The sequence below is a fragment of the Homarus americanus genome, unplaced genomic scaffold, assembly GCF_018991925.1.
Source record: "Homarus americanus isolate GMGI-L3 unplaced genomic scaffold, GMGI_Hamer_2.0 scaffold4060, whole genome shotgun sequence".
NCBI lineage: Eukaryota > Metazoa > Arthropoda > Malacostraca > Decapoda > Nephropidae > Homarus > Homarus americanus.
Window position 1 is genome coordinate 5,284,558 of NW_024746161.1, and position 17,547 is coordinate 5,302,104.

The 17,547-nt window shown below is 40.3% G+C and overlaps 1 protein-coding gene across 1 annotated transcript in view; it reads right to left on the reverse strand.

Annotated features, from left to right (window-relative positions):
* Positions 1 to 15,886, reverse strand: part of LOC121879092 (cyclin-dependent kinase-like 4) — a gene marked incomplete in the record, with an annotated part of 125,379 nt that extends 109,493 nt beyond the window's left edge. Inside the window, 1 exon segment of the mRNA XM_042385597.1 lies at positions 15,735 to 15,886. Coding sequence (XP_042241531.1) covers positions 15,735 to 15,784 — 50 coding nt within the window.
* Positions 15,887 to 17,547: the final 1,661 nt, after the last annotated feature.

Consider the following 17,547-nt stretch of genomic DNA (forward strand, 5'->3'; position numbering starts at 1 on the left):
CGCTGGTGAGGCCTGTGTTGGAGTACCCATCTATACCACTCGTCACACTCGGGAAGACTAGACTACAACAACTACAGAGCTTCCAAAACAAGTGTTTGAGGTCAGCCAGTGGCCAAGCGCCACCCTACCAGGAGACAGTGGAAACCATCCACCTAAGAAATAAAACAGAGGCCCTCAACTTCAGGTTCCATCGCCTAGGGAAGAAGGTCCTGGACGACCCTCACAGCCCAGACCACCTACGCGGGGAAGACATCAACGGAGGGAGACCCCACGCCTGGTGGCCCCTGAGTCTGCCCGCATTACAACAACCCAACCCGCTACCCATCTATGTCCGCCACAGTGATCCACCTTAGATTAAAACTTAATGATATAAATTCACATTTAACAAGTCACAATCAAGTGAGTCCATAACGTAATACAGTATAAGATGTTAATAAACTTGTAATTGTAAAATCAATCTAGTCATTGTCTACTAAAATAACCATTGTGCAACCTCATTCTAAATCCTAGGTTAGCTTAGTTAGCCAACAAACTCTGTAATATGTAAAACAAGGGGTGTCGTCCCCCTCTGTTTAACTCATTAAACTTCTTTTCCAACCTTTCCCCCCACGACTATATGTTGTGACTTCTCCATCCCTCATGTCTGGCTGTGCCTTGAGCCCCAGCATGCCTTCCATCCTTTCCCCACCTTAACCTAAAAAAAAAAAAAAAAAAACACTGGCATTTGTATTTGATGATGAAGTTTTTAACATTAGTGATGTATATCAATGAATATATTAATGGCAGTGAAGTTCTGGCACCATCTTGTAGGCGAGTTTTCACCTTCAGTGACACAGTCCTTGACTCCTGTGTTTATACCAGCAGACTAGTGATGTGCACACCGTGTCACCAGTGTCACTCTGTAGGTCTAACGTCAATTACAACAGCAAACAAGATCATTTTCATTAGTTTAATATCGGTAAGGACTCCAAGATAACAGAATATAATGACCAATGCCTATAACGACAACATCCGGCCAGGAGTACCCGTATAATGCTAACATCAGGTCATGGATAATTTACAGCATACGGCCATGAATTTAATGACAACGTTTGGTCATAAGTGTAGTGATAATATCCAGCTGAGTATAATGACTACACCCGACATATAAGTATAATGACTACATCTGACCTTGAGTATACTCACAACATCAATATCTGGACATATGGCACAAAGACACATTATCTAATACTGAGTATTATGACAACTTCCCGACCTGAGAAATATCAATACATTTTCCCAATCGCAATAATGATATAACATTAAACTCTGTGCATACTGATAATTATCCGTCCCGGTAATGAAGCAATATATAATGACGTTTTACCCAAACCCCGGATTATGATAGGTTGTAACTCACTTATATTACAATAACATGTGACTTAGTGTGATGATATGCTCCTCACCATAAGCTATGATGACTGTGAAATAACATCCAGTTTGGATACTATAAGTATAGGGCGCCAGAGCATAATATACCAGCATCTAGTTCCGAAGTCTTATGAAAATAAACTGTCTAGTGTTATACTGAGGTATAGTGGGGTATAATGGAGAGCGTGACCCCGCTCCATCAGTCAACCCCCAACGCCAGTCACCCAACGGAAGGAGGGAAGGCAGTACCTGTAATTTAGAGCTAATTGGCAAAGAAGGTGAGTGAGGGAGGGTGCTGCACTCCCCACCTCCCTCCAACCATAACTTCCACGCTCCCTTTACCTCATTTTCTCTTGTTTCTCCCTTCTCCTTCCCTACTAAATTTCATACCTACCTCCCCCTTCCTCTCCCCTTCATCCTTCCCCCAGTCCCCCAATTATTCCCTTAGTCCCTCCCTCCTTCCCCTCCTCTTCCTTCTTCCCCTCTCTCCTCCTTTCTGCTCTCTCTAGCTCTTCCACACTTATTTCTTATTTCTTCCCTCAGTTCTCTTCCTTTCTTCCACCCTCTTCTTCCTCTCTCCTTTCCTTTTTCTCCTTTCCCTCTCCGTCCTTCCTAATATCCCTCCCCCTCCCTCCCTCTTTCTCACTCCCTGGCACTGACTCACCTTGGGGATCATTTACTGCACTTCAAGGTCACTACGTTACAAAATACTGTACTTGTGTGACGTTATTTTAACAATATGTATTATCTTCCAAAAATTGTCAAAAGGTAGACTAAATTCCCGAAGTAGTTTAATATTCAGAATTACAATAAAAAATAACGTTTACTCATACATAAAGATGTTCGTTTTTTTTCATAACCGTATTTCAACAGCCAGTAATGGTTAAAGTTTTACAATAATGGGATCACCTGAAGATTGGTCTTTCCTTCCAGCTTATTTCTCCTTAAAATTAACCACCCTAATGCTAACTTAACTTAACACAATTAAAAATAACCTTAATTTAACGTAAGCTAACCCCCCGGGTATCGTTAAGGTGTTTAATCAATAGATGAAATAAGCAACTGAGGGGCTAACCTTCAGGTGAGCCCAGTAACGTGCTAAGAAGTAGTTTGCCTCTTATTACGAACAAATTGTTTACAACCACATGATAGCGAGGCAACAGCACCAGTTAAGGATTATCTACTATTTTATACTCGAAACTGTTTACTAAAATTCTTTGATAAGTATATAAACCTACTTCAATTTGGGCATACTATATTTTCCTCGTAATTATACTGTAAAATTGTAGGGCACAGAAAGGATATTTTAAGCAAAGGTATATTTACTGCGAAATACCCCCTTAATAGGTAAAATACCATTCTTCGGGCGTGGTAGGTTATATTGCTGTCGATGATACGCTATATCTTGCAACTGGTCCTTACACTATTACCTGAGGGTAATTTTTTTTATTTCTGTCTCCAGATATCTTCGATTCATGCTTGGTATATAACACTGTGTACCGAAACATCAATAACCACAAATTTTCCTTTAAATGACCTAAAGTCAAATATCAGGAGAATGTTAATTAACTTTTGCAAGGAAAACAAGATGATAATTGCAAATACCCATGCATGGTTTGAACAACACCCTAGGCATTAGGGTCTCATCCTAGGACAATGCAAACAGCATAGTCAGGAATCAAGTAGATTTCATTTTAATTCAGGAGAGGTCAGAATTTTAATATCTAGGGGCTAATTGTGAGTCTGATCACGTCCCAGTAATTAGTTTAGTGAGGCCAAAACTTCAAAAATTTAAAAAGAAAAATAAATAGACCAAATCAAATGGGATTTAGGGAAGGTCAAAACAGGGGCAGGGATAGAATATGAATATGAAAATGAAACCGATAAAAAGTTTTCAGTATTACTAGTGGGTGACTTTGATGACCAAAGACCAGGACAACAATTTAATAATTACAAAGAAGTAATTTTAGAGACTGGGAACATAAGGGGAACGAGGCTAAAAGTGAGTGGATGACAAATTAAATTTAAAGAAAAGGATAGACGCATAAATATGAGAATACTCAGTGAGGCTTACAGAAAAATTAACAAAGACATTCTAAAGGAATGCAGGCAGGCCAAGAATAATGATCCACAAAGGAAATGCTTGGAGATTAAAGATGATGACAAAATGCATAATTATAGGGAAATGTACAGAAAGATTAAACAAATGAACAAGAAGAAGGGATGGGGTGGGGCTATTAAAAGCAAAGACATTAAAATCCTGTTTAAGGCAGAAGTAAAAAAGTATTGTGCTCACAATACATAGAACTATACAATGATAAGGATAGAGTAGAGGTAAGAAACGAAAGGGAAATAAAGATCGAAATGCCAGTTCTGGTAACAAGTTGAGGCAGCTGTGAGCAAAATGAAAAAAAAATAATAAAGCTTGTGGGGTTCATCAGCTTCCAACAGAATTTAAAAAACAAATGAGCAAGAATGGGATAAAATGTTTGACTAAAATATGCGATTCTATATACAGTACTTCAAAGGGGACCTTCCCAGTGACTAAAAAAAAATCTATATTTGTATTATCACCTAAAATGCCAGGAGCCTTTGGGTGCACCCAGTTTAGAATAATACTGTTAGCTTAATAAGTCATGCCTGCAAAGTTTTATTAAACATAATTATAAGTAGAATAATTTTTAGAATGCAAATTGAGTTATCTGATGAGCAAAATGGATTTAGAATGGGAAGAGAAACTAGAGAGGCTATACTGTACAATACATTAGTTCCTGTGTTATAGGAATTCTGGAAATTAGCCCTTATACATATTGTAAATCACTGTCACTAAAATCAGTATACGGAATGTAGATTTGCCTTTCCATAATTTTACAATGAATATATATTTTTTTAATCACAAATTCACAAAAAGAAGAAAATTTACCAAAATTTTATATAGATTTCAAGAAATTCAAATCGCATTTGTGCTTATTGGAGCGCGTCTACCTCTGTGTCTAGCTGTTGTGCTTTTAAGATTTTTCCACACACTGATGTGTATTTCCTCTTAACATGTCCGCAAAAAGGCCAGCAAGTTCCAGTGTAAGTAATACACCTAAACGGAAGTTTGATGCTGGAGAAAAAATATAGTGCTATTGCTGAAATTTTGTATTTTTATGTATTTACCATTATTTATGGTAAGTAAAATTATAAAATGTCTAAACTATAATTAATATGTGGTAAGAAATATATATCTCCATTTATAAGTGTGTTTTTATTTCTTGTGATGACCGAAAAAATTTCGCTTGAACACATCTTTTAACATGGGAGTATATGGGGACAAATGGTGTGCATTATGGAAATTTGCGATACGGCCACTTTTTTCGAGAACACGTCCATTCTGTAACACGGGAGTCCAGTGTACTTGGTTTGAGAATTTTAAGTGGGAGGGCTTTAGGGGTCCAAATAAATTTATATAACTACTTTATAATGAGCATGGCTGACGAGTGATAACCGTGAAAGGAACATTCATTATAGTATAGATAAGTCATCTTTTACACATTTGTTATTTATACTGGCATTCTCTATTAGAATACAAATTATATTTATTTTTTACAGTTGTGTTATATTCAAAGATCTAGTTATAACGAATGCCAATATATATGACCTACAGCAAACATATCCACCAATCACGTCCGTCGTTACAGGACCAATACTTAGTTATTCATAAATAGTGATACTTCTACTGCGATGTTGCCATTTGGTGACAGGGGTTACTATAAGGGGTGTAGGAACACAACTGCACTACAGTTTCTCAAAAAGTATGTCTATACCCTGTGTGAAACATTTTGAGACCACGGATGATAAAAATGAGACGTATTTACTCCGGTATATAGTTTAACATAAGTAATGCAATGTGTATCTATATCGACGTAACTGAGTATTAATATAATGTTCGGTCACCAAAATTCGGTAACCGGACACTATGCCACAGAGCCAGGCATATCCCCCCCCCCCACCCCGGGATATCATCGGACCCATCCTGGCAGATACTTTTTGAGATACTGTACAGTACACCTTCTTCCGGATAGCCAAACTAACTTATAAAGTATTTCGCACATTGTGAAACAAGGTGTTATACTTAGTGACTTCACATCAGTGTCAGTGAGCTATGACCTTGTATAAAGTGGTATTTGTGGGTGTAGTGTAGTAATCAATGTGACAGCTTCTGGCATCCACAGAGCCCTGATGCCCGTGAAGCCTACTCCCGGGCCCCGGCCATGTGGCTCCCAGCCTCACGCTTCCCCCCGTCCCCTCGCTCCGCTGATGGTTGGCGCTTACCACGCGTGTTAATGACTTCAAGAGGTGTCTCACGTGACTAATGTGGTTATACTGGGCTGGTGGGAACGGGAATTTAACAGGAATTTAATAGTGAGTTGGTGAATATTGGGTGTAACTCCTATCAGTGTTACTCATGGCTCACTTCAAACAACTCAGCCCGGTCACACAAGTCCCTGTTACCCGGACACCACTGACCTACATATCACCTCTCTGCCCCGGTGTATAAGACATGGATCCCATTTAAATCTAACCATGGCAGGAGTCGACGCCGGGCGACGAAGGAGATGAGGAGGACAGTCATGGCGACACTGAGGCTGGCTTTCAGATGTTTAAGACTCGTCAGCAGAAACGCAAAATGAGGACCAGGGAAGGAAGCAGAGTAGAGCCAATAGGTGCATCCCTCACATCGCTCCCCGGGCTAACTACATGCGCCTTGCCTTCCCCGAGAACACAACCATTTTGATGAAGATTAAGTGGTTGAGAGCCTGAATGAGGAATATTGCAAAACTACGCTGAATGTTGTCATGCCAGGTAGCGCCCCTCGTTTCGTCTATGTAAGCAGAGAGGAGACGGATGCTATCCAACGCTTCATTGATGGAAAGGTCGGCTCACTATATCTCATTAAGCGAGATGAACCTGTCCGACCCCCAAAAAATGAAGGAATACCTTGTCACCCACTTCCCCAAGGGTATTCCCCCCGGTGGTGATCTGTTACTTCCGGGCGTCCACAGAGCAAGAAGACTTTATAAGGATGGCGCACAACTTAGTAGGACCATCATTGTTTGGAAAAGGAAGGAACCTCCTCCTGAGGAATACTGCTTCTTCGGCATGTATGGTACCCCTAGAAACATCAGCCGGTGGACTCCTCCCCCGTGGTGTGCTGCTTCAGGGTCAATCATGTAGCGAAATACTGTCACAAGACAGCCACCTGCGGTATCTGCGCAGGAATGCATAGCATGAGGAGCTGCCCCACCAAGGAAATTGCCTCTCGGGAGGGGAGAGAGCAGCCCCCCCACCCAGGAGGCAGTGTCCCAGGTGCAGGGAGGAGGGTGTGACCGCCTGGCACCCCGGTTGTCCTGTGAGGCCGCTCCACCCACAATAGCAGTCACACTCAGTGATGCCAAAGTGGTCGGATCGCCTCCACCACCTGAAGTCAACTACCACAGTGACTCTCCTTCGTTAGCCAATGCAGGTCAGGTTAAAGCCTGCCAAGTAAGTGTACCAGTGAACAATGGCAGTGATAGTGTCAGTGGAGCTTCTGAAGGAGCTGGTGCCTCCTCTCATAATGATGCGAACTTGAGGGTGAGTAGCCAGAGCGAGACCTATAGTGATGGAAGCATGAATGGGGAGAATAAGCCCCAGACTGCCAACGTGGTCTCTTTAATAACCCCAGGTCTGAAAACCGTCCATAACCCTGTACTTCTTCTAATATTTTCGGAGGAGGAACTCGCGGGACTAATGAAGGAACCTGTGTATAAAAATCCTACTGGAATAAGGGCTGTGAGACGCATTACCAAGAACTCCTGGGGTGATGAATTTGAAATGGTTAACTTATTGGTCAAGTTGATCTATGAAGCCAACGCCCGACTCTCTATACTCAATTCAAGGTGAAACGAGTAACACGAACGCTTAGGTTCATTTCATGGAACATCCGGAGTGTTAACCGCCGAATTAAAGACCTACAATGGTTTGTTAAAGTTTTTAACATTAATGTAATTGGTTTACAAGAGCCTTACACGTTCAGCACCCTGAAGAAAGCTGCACCCAGGATAACTGGGCTTACAGCACACAATAGTGGAGCAGGAAGTGGCCTGCTCACTTATGTAAAGAATGGTCTGGTCTGTAAATGGATTAAAACTCACAATGATGAAAGTATTCACTATCAACAATTTACAGTAAAGACAGCAAACAGTCAATTTTAGCTGTATAACATCTATGTTCGGTGTAATGAGCTGCGAGCGGACGTGTTACCAAAGCCATCAGGTAACAATGCTATGCTGTGTATGGGTGACTAACTCTCGTCACACTGTCCTCGGTGATGTCCAGTGTAACTCTAATGGGAGGGTGTTCGTGAATTACATCAATAATTATTAATCATAATATCACTGTATACGACACAGACAAAGTGACACAACTGATGGGGGGCTAAGGTAATCTCAGACCACCTAGTCAGTGATCATTATGCAATACTTACTGAATACACTGTTGCTGATGTCAAGTGTGAGCCCCATCCTAAGCTCAGAATTAGCATCCTAGATAATCTTAAACTGCACTTCAACTCCTACATCCACAGATGGTATGCTGGATATACACCTGGGTCAGTGGATGAATTTTGCTGTGATCTTGTAAATGTCATTACCACATATTATACCACCTGGATTAAGTCAAGGAAGAAAGGGGGCAGCACTAAACCACCTCTGTGGATACATGACCCCAGCCTCATCAAAGAAGGAGAGAAGGTAGAACAGCTTGCCAACTCTTATATGCAAAATAAAATTAGTGATAAGCTCCTGGTATACCTCAAAGCTAACAGAGCATTTTGTGAACTCAAAAGTCAGGTGAGAAACACCTATTGGGAACAATTATTACAGGGGATTAATAAAACAAACACTCTAGCAGAAGTGTGGAACAAAATTAGAGCCATTACCAAGTCACCCACCCCAGTCCAACTTCATCACAGCCTTGCAGAATATGCTGACATGCTATTAGATTAATGGTCTAATGTGTTACAAATCATTTCCCTGCCTCCTGACATACAGCAATATATGAAAACCACACGCATTAATAGGGGTTTCAATATTGAAATAGCCTTTTCCTCACCAGACCTTACCACCCATTTTCCTATAACACACCACGAACTAACAACAGCACTAATAAAAGGTGAATCATCCTCCCCTGGTGAGGATGGCATAACCTATAACACCCTGAGATTGTTAAATGAGGTCCCTAACCACCCACTGCTTGACCTGTATCAAATGAGCCTCACACAAGGTATTCTGCCTAAGACATGGACTCAAGGAAACATAAAACCAATCCCTAAGGCTAACTCTCCAAACTTCAGGCCCATTTCACTCACATCCTGTATGTGTAAAGTACTTGAAAGAGTTCTTCTCAACCATCTCATGTTTCAAGTCAAAGACAAACTGGCCCATAATTATCTGTATGGGTTCATGCCCGGGCGCAGCACACAGACATGCTTTGCAGAATATCTTGTTCACTCAAAAGATAAGACACAAACAGCCTTCATAGACCTTTAATCAGCCCTTGATGTAGCTAATAGAGACATTGTACTTGAGCAACTAGCTATTTTTGGCATCCAAGGTAACCACCTGACATGGATAAAGGGTTATCTGTCCAACAGGTATGCCAGTGTTCTGTTTAGGAGAGTCAAAAGTACCAGAATGAGAGCATTTGAACTTGGCATGCCTCAGGGAGGAGTGTTAAGTCCTATGCTCTTTAATATACTGATGCTCAAGCTTAGTGCTGACATTCCAGTTCAGTCAAACGAGGCTGTAATATGCTATGCTGATGATATCTGCATTATGACACAGACCAAGCTTAGGCTCCAAACTTTGCTGGATGTATTTGCTCAGAGGACTGTGGAATGTGGTCTCATAATATCTGTTGGCAAAACGAGGGTCCTCAATCCTCGTCCTGCTCACCCTCTGCCTCTTGACTTTAACATTAACAGCATGCCCTTAGAAATGTGTAGCTCTTATAAATATATTGGAATTTGTGTGAATGATGCAAACTTTGTCGGTAACCTTCGTGACAAACTAATGCAGCGCATTAAACCCCTCAGAACCCTATGTTCGTACTTTCTGTCTTCACTTCATTCGTTCTGTAGTTGACTATCTCGCTCTCCATCTTGTGAATATTCCGCCTAAACACCTCAACAGCCTTGAGGTAAATTCAAAATGAAGTCATGGGCATCATTCTAGGATGCCCCAAATCAACCAGAATTGTAAACATGAGGAAAGAGCTCGGACTGCCCTCACTATCTGAGATGATAGCTCTACTTAATACCATGTTTTGTGGCAATGTTTGGAAGAACAATGGTCCCCAAACTACAGCTCAAACTGAGTTGATGTTCTATTTAAGTAATTCCGACTATCTCGCTAACCTTCCACAAAAGACTCTCTTTGGGGCTTGGCTTCATAAAAGTGTTGCAGATCTCTTGAAACTGAATGTCCCAATCACCCCAGACGAACCCATTAATGCTATTCCTCCTTGGCTGGATATATCAGTTCCTATTAATTACACTCCTGTTGGCAGTAAGCAAATGCTAAACACCGATGTGATGAGATGTGTCACACTAGGAACTATGAACAGATACATAGAGAGTATAAAATCAAGTGAATGATATTCTCTTACTGATGGTTCTGTGCAGACAAACACAGGTAGAACAGGCTGTTTAATTGTAATATATAAAGAAAAATAGATGATAGTGTCAAACAAGCAAAGGCTGAATAACTGGGTCAGTACAACACAAACTGAACTAACTGACATCTACTTAGCTACAGAATACCTTAAAGAAAGTGGTGATGGGGTGATATTCTGTGACTCTCAAAGTGCTTTGAAATCAATGAACAGCCCGTCAGGTTCTATGTCTAAAGGTGTATGTGATATTAAAAGAAATGTGATAACTGCCAATGAGAACAACTCTCGTATCGAATTTGTGTGGATTTCGTCCCATGTTGGAATTAGGTATCATGATTGTGCTGATAGACTCGCCAATGAGGCATGTAAGAAAGAAAATGTTGACCGTGACCTTGGCCTGTCCAATGCTGTACTTAAAAACATTCAAGTCAGAATCATGAACTCTGATCTAGAAGAACTGAGAAATGCAGAGAGACCTGGCAGTTGTAGCATTAGTAAATATGACAAATTTTATGACGAGAGGTACCGGTATGGCCAGCATAAGGACAAAACTAGACAAAGTGATATAGTTGTGGACAGAATTAGGCTAGGATACAGACACATCTGGCAAGTTAGTAACGCTGTACCCATACCCGAACACTCAGCATGTAAACTTTGTGATAAACCTTTAAAGCATACACTTGAACACTATATTATTGAATGTGACACAGTCAAAGACTTCAGGCCACCTGGCTTACTGCATCATGAACTTTGTAATTACTACATTGAATCAGGGGTGCTTGAGGACATTCTTGCTGTTTATCCAAAATTTGCTAGCCCACACTGATTAGTCTTCAATTACAATATGACGTTCAATGTATGTGAACCAATATCTTGCATGGCAGTGAACAGTGACATCACCCACATAACTCTGACCTATATATACTGCTAATGAATATGATGCATTTCTTTGTTTACGAACTTCTGTCTTGCATGGCAGTGAACAGCGACATCAACCCACATAAATCTGACCTATATATGCTGTTAATGAATATGATCTATTCCTCCTGTGTATGAACCTCTGTCCTGCGTGGCAGTGAGAAGTGATACCACCCTCAGTGTCAAGACCTGACTGAATTACTCAGAATAGACAAACTGTACTCCAAACTTTGTCAATAAATGTTATACTAAAAAAACAAATTCTTCCGTCTCGTTAAGTTAATTATACAGAATTTTATTTTTCAACACAGCCGGATAGAAAAACATCAGAAACAAAGACTGATATATTAGGTAATGAAGTTCAGAATGACATTCAAGCAGGTTGATAGACCAGATATGGCGATCACACCAACATAAAAACACATGAAGCAAACTGTAAGATTAATGGGTTATGAAGCTAAGATTGGTAGAGAGGCCTAGGAATTCAGATCGATGAAGAAGACTGAAGTAAGCTGATTGATAAATCTATAGAACATAGACTGATAGATAAATCTTTTAATTTGATTGATAGATAAGATTAGCCGATAATCTAATGCGTTACAGGCTAAAAAAACAGTCTATGAAGCTTGACCGATAATCAATTTTGTGAAGTACGCTTATTAATAAATCTCCTGAGAATTTTCTCTTAGCATTTTTAACGTTTTATTTCTTTTATCATATTCAGTTATTCAAGGCATTAAAGATTTACTCATAATCACATTCATTTCCTTGCCATCCATTCATGAACCTCTTCCCCCTCCCCCTTTCTTCTTTCTAGGGACATCAACACCCACAATAACCCATCTGTTGCACCTGATCCACAGCCTACTGGGGTTGACTTCCTTATATCCCATCAGGTAACCACACACCTTTTATCATTTTAATCATCCAGACTTTATGTCCCTTAATTTTCCCCAACACTCTTCTTCGTTTTTCAGCTTAGACCGTACTCACGCATATTTAAATGTCCAATTTCTCTCTTCGTTTTCTTCTTTTTGGAAACTGAAATACAGAGCATATACCCCCCTTCCCCGTCCGTCCTTCTGAAGTTCACCAGCTCAATAAATTATTGATTTACTCTAAAAAGGGACACGTTTGGAGACATTCCTCTGATCTTTCACTATTACCTTGATCTTAACTTTGGCCTTGGTCCAATTATAAAAAAAAAATGAACTTCGCTCTTGGCAGTTCCCTCAGTGATATGCAGAATTAAACACAAAGTTGTATCTAGATCAATTTCACAAATATATGTATATATTACACTCTTACACAAATAAGAAGACACTAATGGCAAAAACCTCCGGGCTGAAAATGAAAGCAGGACGAAGAGGTGTCGGGTAATATTGCGTTTGGTTTCTAAAAAAAATAACTAGAAACTTACAAAAAAACAAGTGAAGGTGATAAATGTCCTGCCTGGTATAATCTGCGTTTACAATTATGTACATATTTTCATAGAACATAGAAATCGTGAATCGTAGACACGCACGGAATTAATACGGTAAGTTACAGGGTACTACTTGTGAAAGGTTTGTCTAATAGTGAGAGATGAATTCCTTTCGTATATTCTGCGACTTGAAAAACAATAGTATTTGAGTTAAAATGCAAACACAAGAGCTTTTTCTATGTCAAGTGTCCAAAATATTTTTAAGATGGCCTGGCAGGTGTCAATATGACCTTGAACTAACGTTTATGAATAATAAATTCCAGAAGAACCAGGTTGAGATTAGTGTTAGGTTCACTAATTATAGAACTTCTTGATCCATCCAGGTCCGCAAGTCCTCTAACGAACCGACTGACACCTGCCAATAGCAAAATTGACCAAGGTTTTATAAATATCAAACTCCATTAAGAATTTAGTAGTGATTCGTATTAATGTTTTCGAGTTATTGAACAGAAATCAATGATGATATGTACGGAGTGACAGGGATCTACAGACGTGTACAGACTTACAGAGAAGTAACAATATATGTTCGCCAAACTAAAATTAACTACAACGTATAAACGTAATATTGTCAGCGAGCAGAGTAAAACTATGGGCAAACTTCTCTCCGTCATGTCTTTCTATCCAGCAGTCATTGGGGACTTAGTGTTAATGGCAGATCGAGTTTCGACAGTCTGGGTAGTGGACGCACGGTGCGCACCTTCCGGTCTTCTTTTTTTATCTTGGCACCGAGTTATGCACCTCACTTACTCAGGATGTGGGTGTAGTGTTGTTGTGTTGGCGGTAATTTCGAAACCTGAAACGAATTCATATCTAGGGGTGCCATATGCTATATCTATATACCTTTAGTTTCTTTCTTGCATTTGTTCAGTGTAGTTTAACATGTAAAAGAGTGCGATGTTGTAAAGGTTAAAGGTGAGTGGACTGTTGTCGTGTACGTGACCATCGATTTCTGATAACCTGACCAAAGATTAGGTTGACCTCCAGTTCGTACAGTAGTATATTAACTCACAATTAAATTTTCCATTTGGTCGCGTGATAATGTGACACATTTATCACATATTTCTGCGTTGAACTTATTACCTCGTTCACCCACAAATTACTCTGCATTTGATATCATACAGCGACTTACGCGCTCTGGGACTATCTATACTTTACCTGATCTGGTGTGTAATAATTTAACGAAGACAACATTATTGCCAACAAGGTCGACAATAAATTCAACAGAGATCAAGAAGCCTAAATTAGTTGAGAGCGTTTTCTTATTACCGGTGACTAACAATGCACCATTAACAATAAGAAATTTTATATATTGTGATGAAAGTCAACATAAGATTCATTTTATGTGTTGATGACACTGATGTGCAGGGTGATAGTTGGTAACCCTGATATGCAGGGTGATAGTTGGTAACACTGATGTTCAGGGTGATAGTTGGTAACCATGATATGCAGGGTGATAGTTGGTAACACTGAAGTGCAGGGCGATAGTTGTTAAGACTGAAGTTCAGGGTGATAGTTCGTAACTCTGGTGTGCAGGGTGATAGTTGTTAACACTGATGTGCAGGGTGATAGTTGGTAACACTGATGTGTAAAGTGATAGTTGTTAACATTGATGTGCAGGGTGATAGTTGGTAACACTGATGTGTTGGGTGATAGTTGGTAACACTGATGTGCAGGGCGATAGTTGGTAACCCTGATGTGCAGGGTGGTAGTTGGTAATACTGATGTGCAGGGTGATAGTTGTTAACCCTGATGTGCAGGGTGATAGTTTCACTGATGTGCAGGGTGATAGTAACACTTATGTGCAGGGTGATAGTTGGTAAACTGATGTGCAGGGTGATAGTAACACTTGTGTTCACGCCCGCCTCACTATTATCTAGTTTTCTATAACTTGAATGTTACTTTACTCCTGACAAGTGCCAGGGAAGTTTGTTTATGAACTATGTTACAGACGTTTTCACACCAATTTGCCGGGAAAAGTTAACGTTAGATTGTTAGAGAATCATGGCTGGCTCGTAACAGCCACCAGAATGAGTCAGCCTGCAGATATTTGGTAAAGGTCGCCGGAGCCCAGGGGTGTGGTGACAACCTTACTTTTTCTTATTTAAAAAGTTGTAAAACTATAGTTATATTAAACCTGACGATAAAGAGCGAGAATCTGTAACTATATTCCACTAACAGTTGACGAAATAATATCGTATTCACGAGATTAATGTTAACATAATGTTGTTCTATGGAAATAAAGTACTGTTATCTGTAGTCCATCGTTATAGAAAAGGGAATAGTGAGTGGACTATCACATTTGAAGACTAATAATCAAATAGATTATTCACACTTAAGGGAGTGTTGACAACGCTACACGATTGAATATGTATAGTATGTGCGAGCGAGCATCACAATGTCAATGATACTTGCACGCCACCACTCCGCATGTTGGTGCTCACCTTGCTGCTACAGACTCGCAGCATCCGCCTGTCACACTAGTCAGCTGGCCTCCAATTCACAGGAAACACCATAACCATTCATTTTTATATTTGCTTATGTCATACAATATTCTAAGACGACAATATAATCATTTGATTATAGTGCAATTTAATCAATGGTGGAGCTAGTTCGATCTACTTCTACACGACTGAAATAAACCCTGCCTCAGACAACCCAGATAAGTGTTGTTCAATATTGTTGCCTATGAAATAACACTCGATCAAAAAAATAGATCGTTAAATGAAAATAGAGTACTGATGCGTCGGCTAGCAATTAACACACCTCCTACACCTTCAGATACCCTCTTCGAGAACGCCACAGCGTACTGTACACCTCTCTTATATAGAGTATTATGTAAGACCTTGTTCATATAAATGCTCACGCGAGGACATCTCTTTCTCTCTCACACACACACACACACACACACACACACACAATCATCACATTGTGTTCCACATGTTCATCCATTCAATTTCAGATTACATTCAATTTATATGTTCTTCCTGGGTGGCGTGTCACAGGTAGAACAGGTTAGATAGAACGTGAGAATCAAGACAAGGCGTAGGGGGGTAAGTCATTCCCTCTAGGGAGGGCTCTTGTTCCACACTGTATTGACTTCTGGGTCGATTACTTATGGCGAGTCATCCCTCCCTCCTATTCAGTACTCCGTTCTTGCCACTAACACCACCTATTCGCCAAGCCACATAAAACGCGTAAATATTCTACCTGTTTCTGCTATACTTACTCTCCTCCCCCCCCTCCTCCGGAGAAAAGAGCCAGAAGCTGTGCCATCATCTTGGCGCAACAATTACAACTCCAAGAGGCTTCAGGACACTAAAGGACCAGCCGTCCACGTCTGGCCTGAGAGGGAGCACCAGCATGTGTCGCTCACCACACACTCACTCTTGCTAGACTACCAGAGCGGCTCACCGGCAGACCCTCCCCACCACACTTCCCTCCGCCTCCCTCTTTCTCTGTTGACCAATAGAGCAAGGCTCTCCCGTTTTAGATGTCACGTATCTTGCATCACGCAATCTCTATCTTCCCACATCCGGTGGTGACAGTGGTGGCTACAGTAGGACTGGTGGTAGATATAAAGGTGGCAGGGGTGGTAGAGCAGTAGAAAGTAGTAGTGGCGACTGCAGTTATTGTGGTGGTGACGATTGGATTGTGGCAGTAATGGTCATGGGCATTCAAGAAGCAAGTCAATGACACGATAATGATGATGGTGCAAGAGGCAGAGGATTGACGCTTATGATTACGCTTTAGAAGCTCTCATGTGTGGCTGTCACTGACAGAATATTGAGTGTCTTTAATATTAGGTCAGTGGTGACCACTGAGGGGAGTGGTAGCAAAGAGTAGTTGCGTAAAGAGTAGTAGTAATTTTAGTTATGGTAGTGGCATCAGTATATGGTGGTGATTGTAGTAATAATAATAATGATAGTGGTGTGCTTGATGGTTTAAGATCAACTCCAAAGGCAAAGTATTTTCTGATTTCGACACAACGGTCATAACGTCACCGAACATTAATGTGGAAAAGACTGGCAATGTTTTGAATACTAACTTACCCATCCACTTAGCCAATTAACTGTGAAGAGAGTCTCTTTTTAAGTGACGCCATAAGTATCAAGTCTGATACTAATGAATTGTCTTACCGTCACAAAATATGTATATAATTGAGGCGATTATTTCACACATAAAACTCAGAGAATTTATCGGGAATCTTAATATCACGTTTTCTCATAAGAAATATTTTTATAAGCAAGTATTGAAATGTGATAAATAAATTAGGTTAACTATTTTATTAACTTTTCATACCATTTGTTTTACACAAAATAAACCTAAAAGATCTCTTGGCAACACCCGAATCTCGCATGGGGGGGGTGACCAGGAAACAAGGATGGGACGGGTAGTTAGTGCTCAGCTCACACAGGTGTTGGTATAATTTTTTCTGCATTTACAATACACGTTATTACAAATTTCTACAATATTTGTAAATTTCTATAAAAAAATTCAGTATATGAATTAGTAGAAAAAATTTCACCTTTGATTATAATGAAGCATCTTCACCCACCTTTTAAATACTGTGAGCTTTGTTTGATATTGTTGACGAAGAGGCGAGGCCCTCAGTCAAGTGGACAAAGGCTAGCCTCTTACCATAAAGGTCGCTGGTTTGCCTCCAGGGCATCTTCAGTTCACCCAGCTATGAATGGATATCTTACATGTACTTATATGTACTCAGCCTCCTCGTGTACTGAATGGTTAGTATACAGTGAACTGTACGCGCACTGTCCTTAATGAGTCACCAAGCCTTTATGGATTTAATATACTTTTTCGACTCCGATGACGTCACTCTTTAGGTCCTTGTGGGAGTCTGTGACTAACACTAAATTTACTTAGAACACTGGCGAAAAATTCATTTTGATTGTTTCTATCCATAGATCATAAAAAGTTGCACAATGGTTGGAGGAAAAGGTTTCTTCTAATCTACCAAAAATGCACCCCATCCCAAGATTAACAATGATAAAGGGGAAAACTGTAAAGTTAAAATGAGGTCA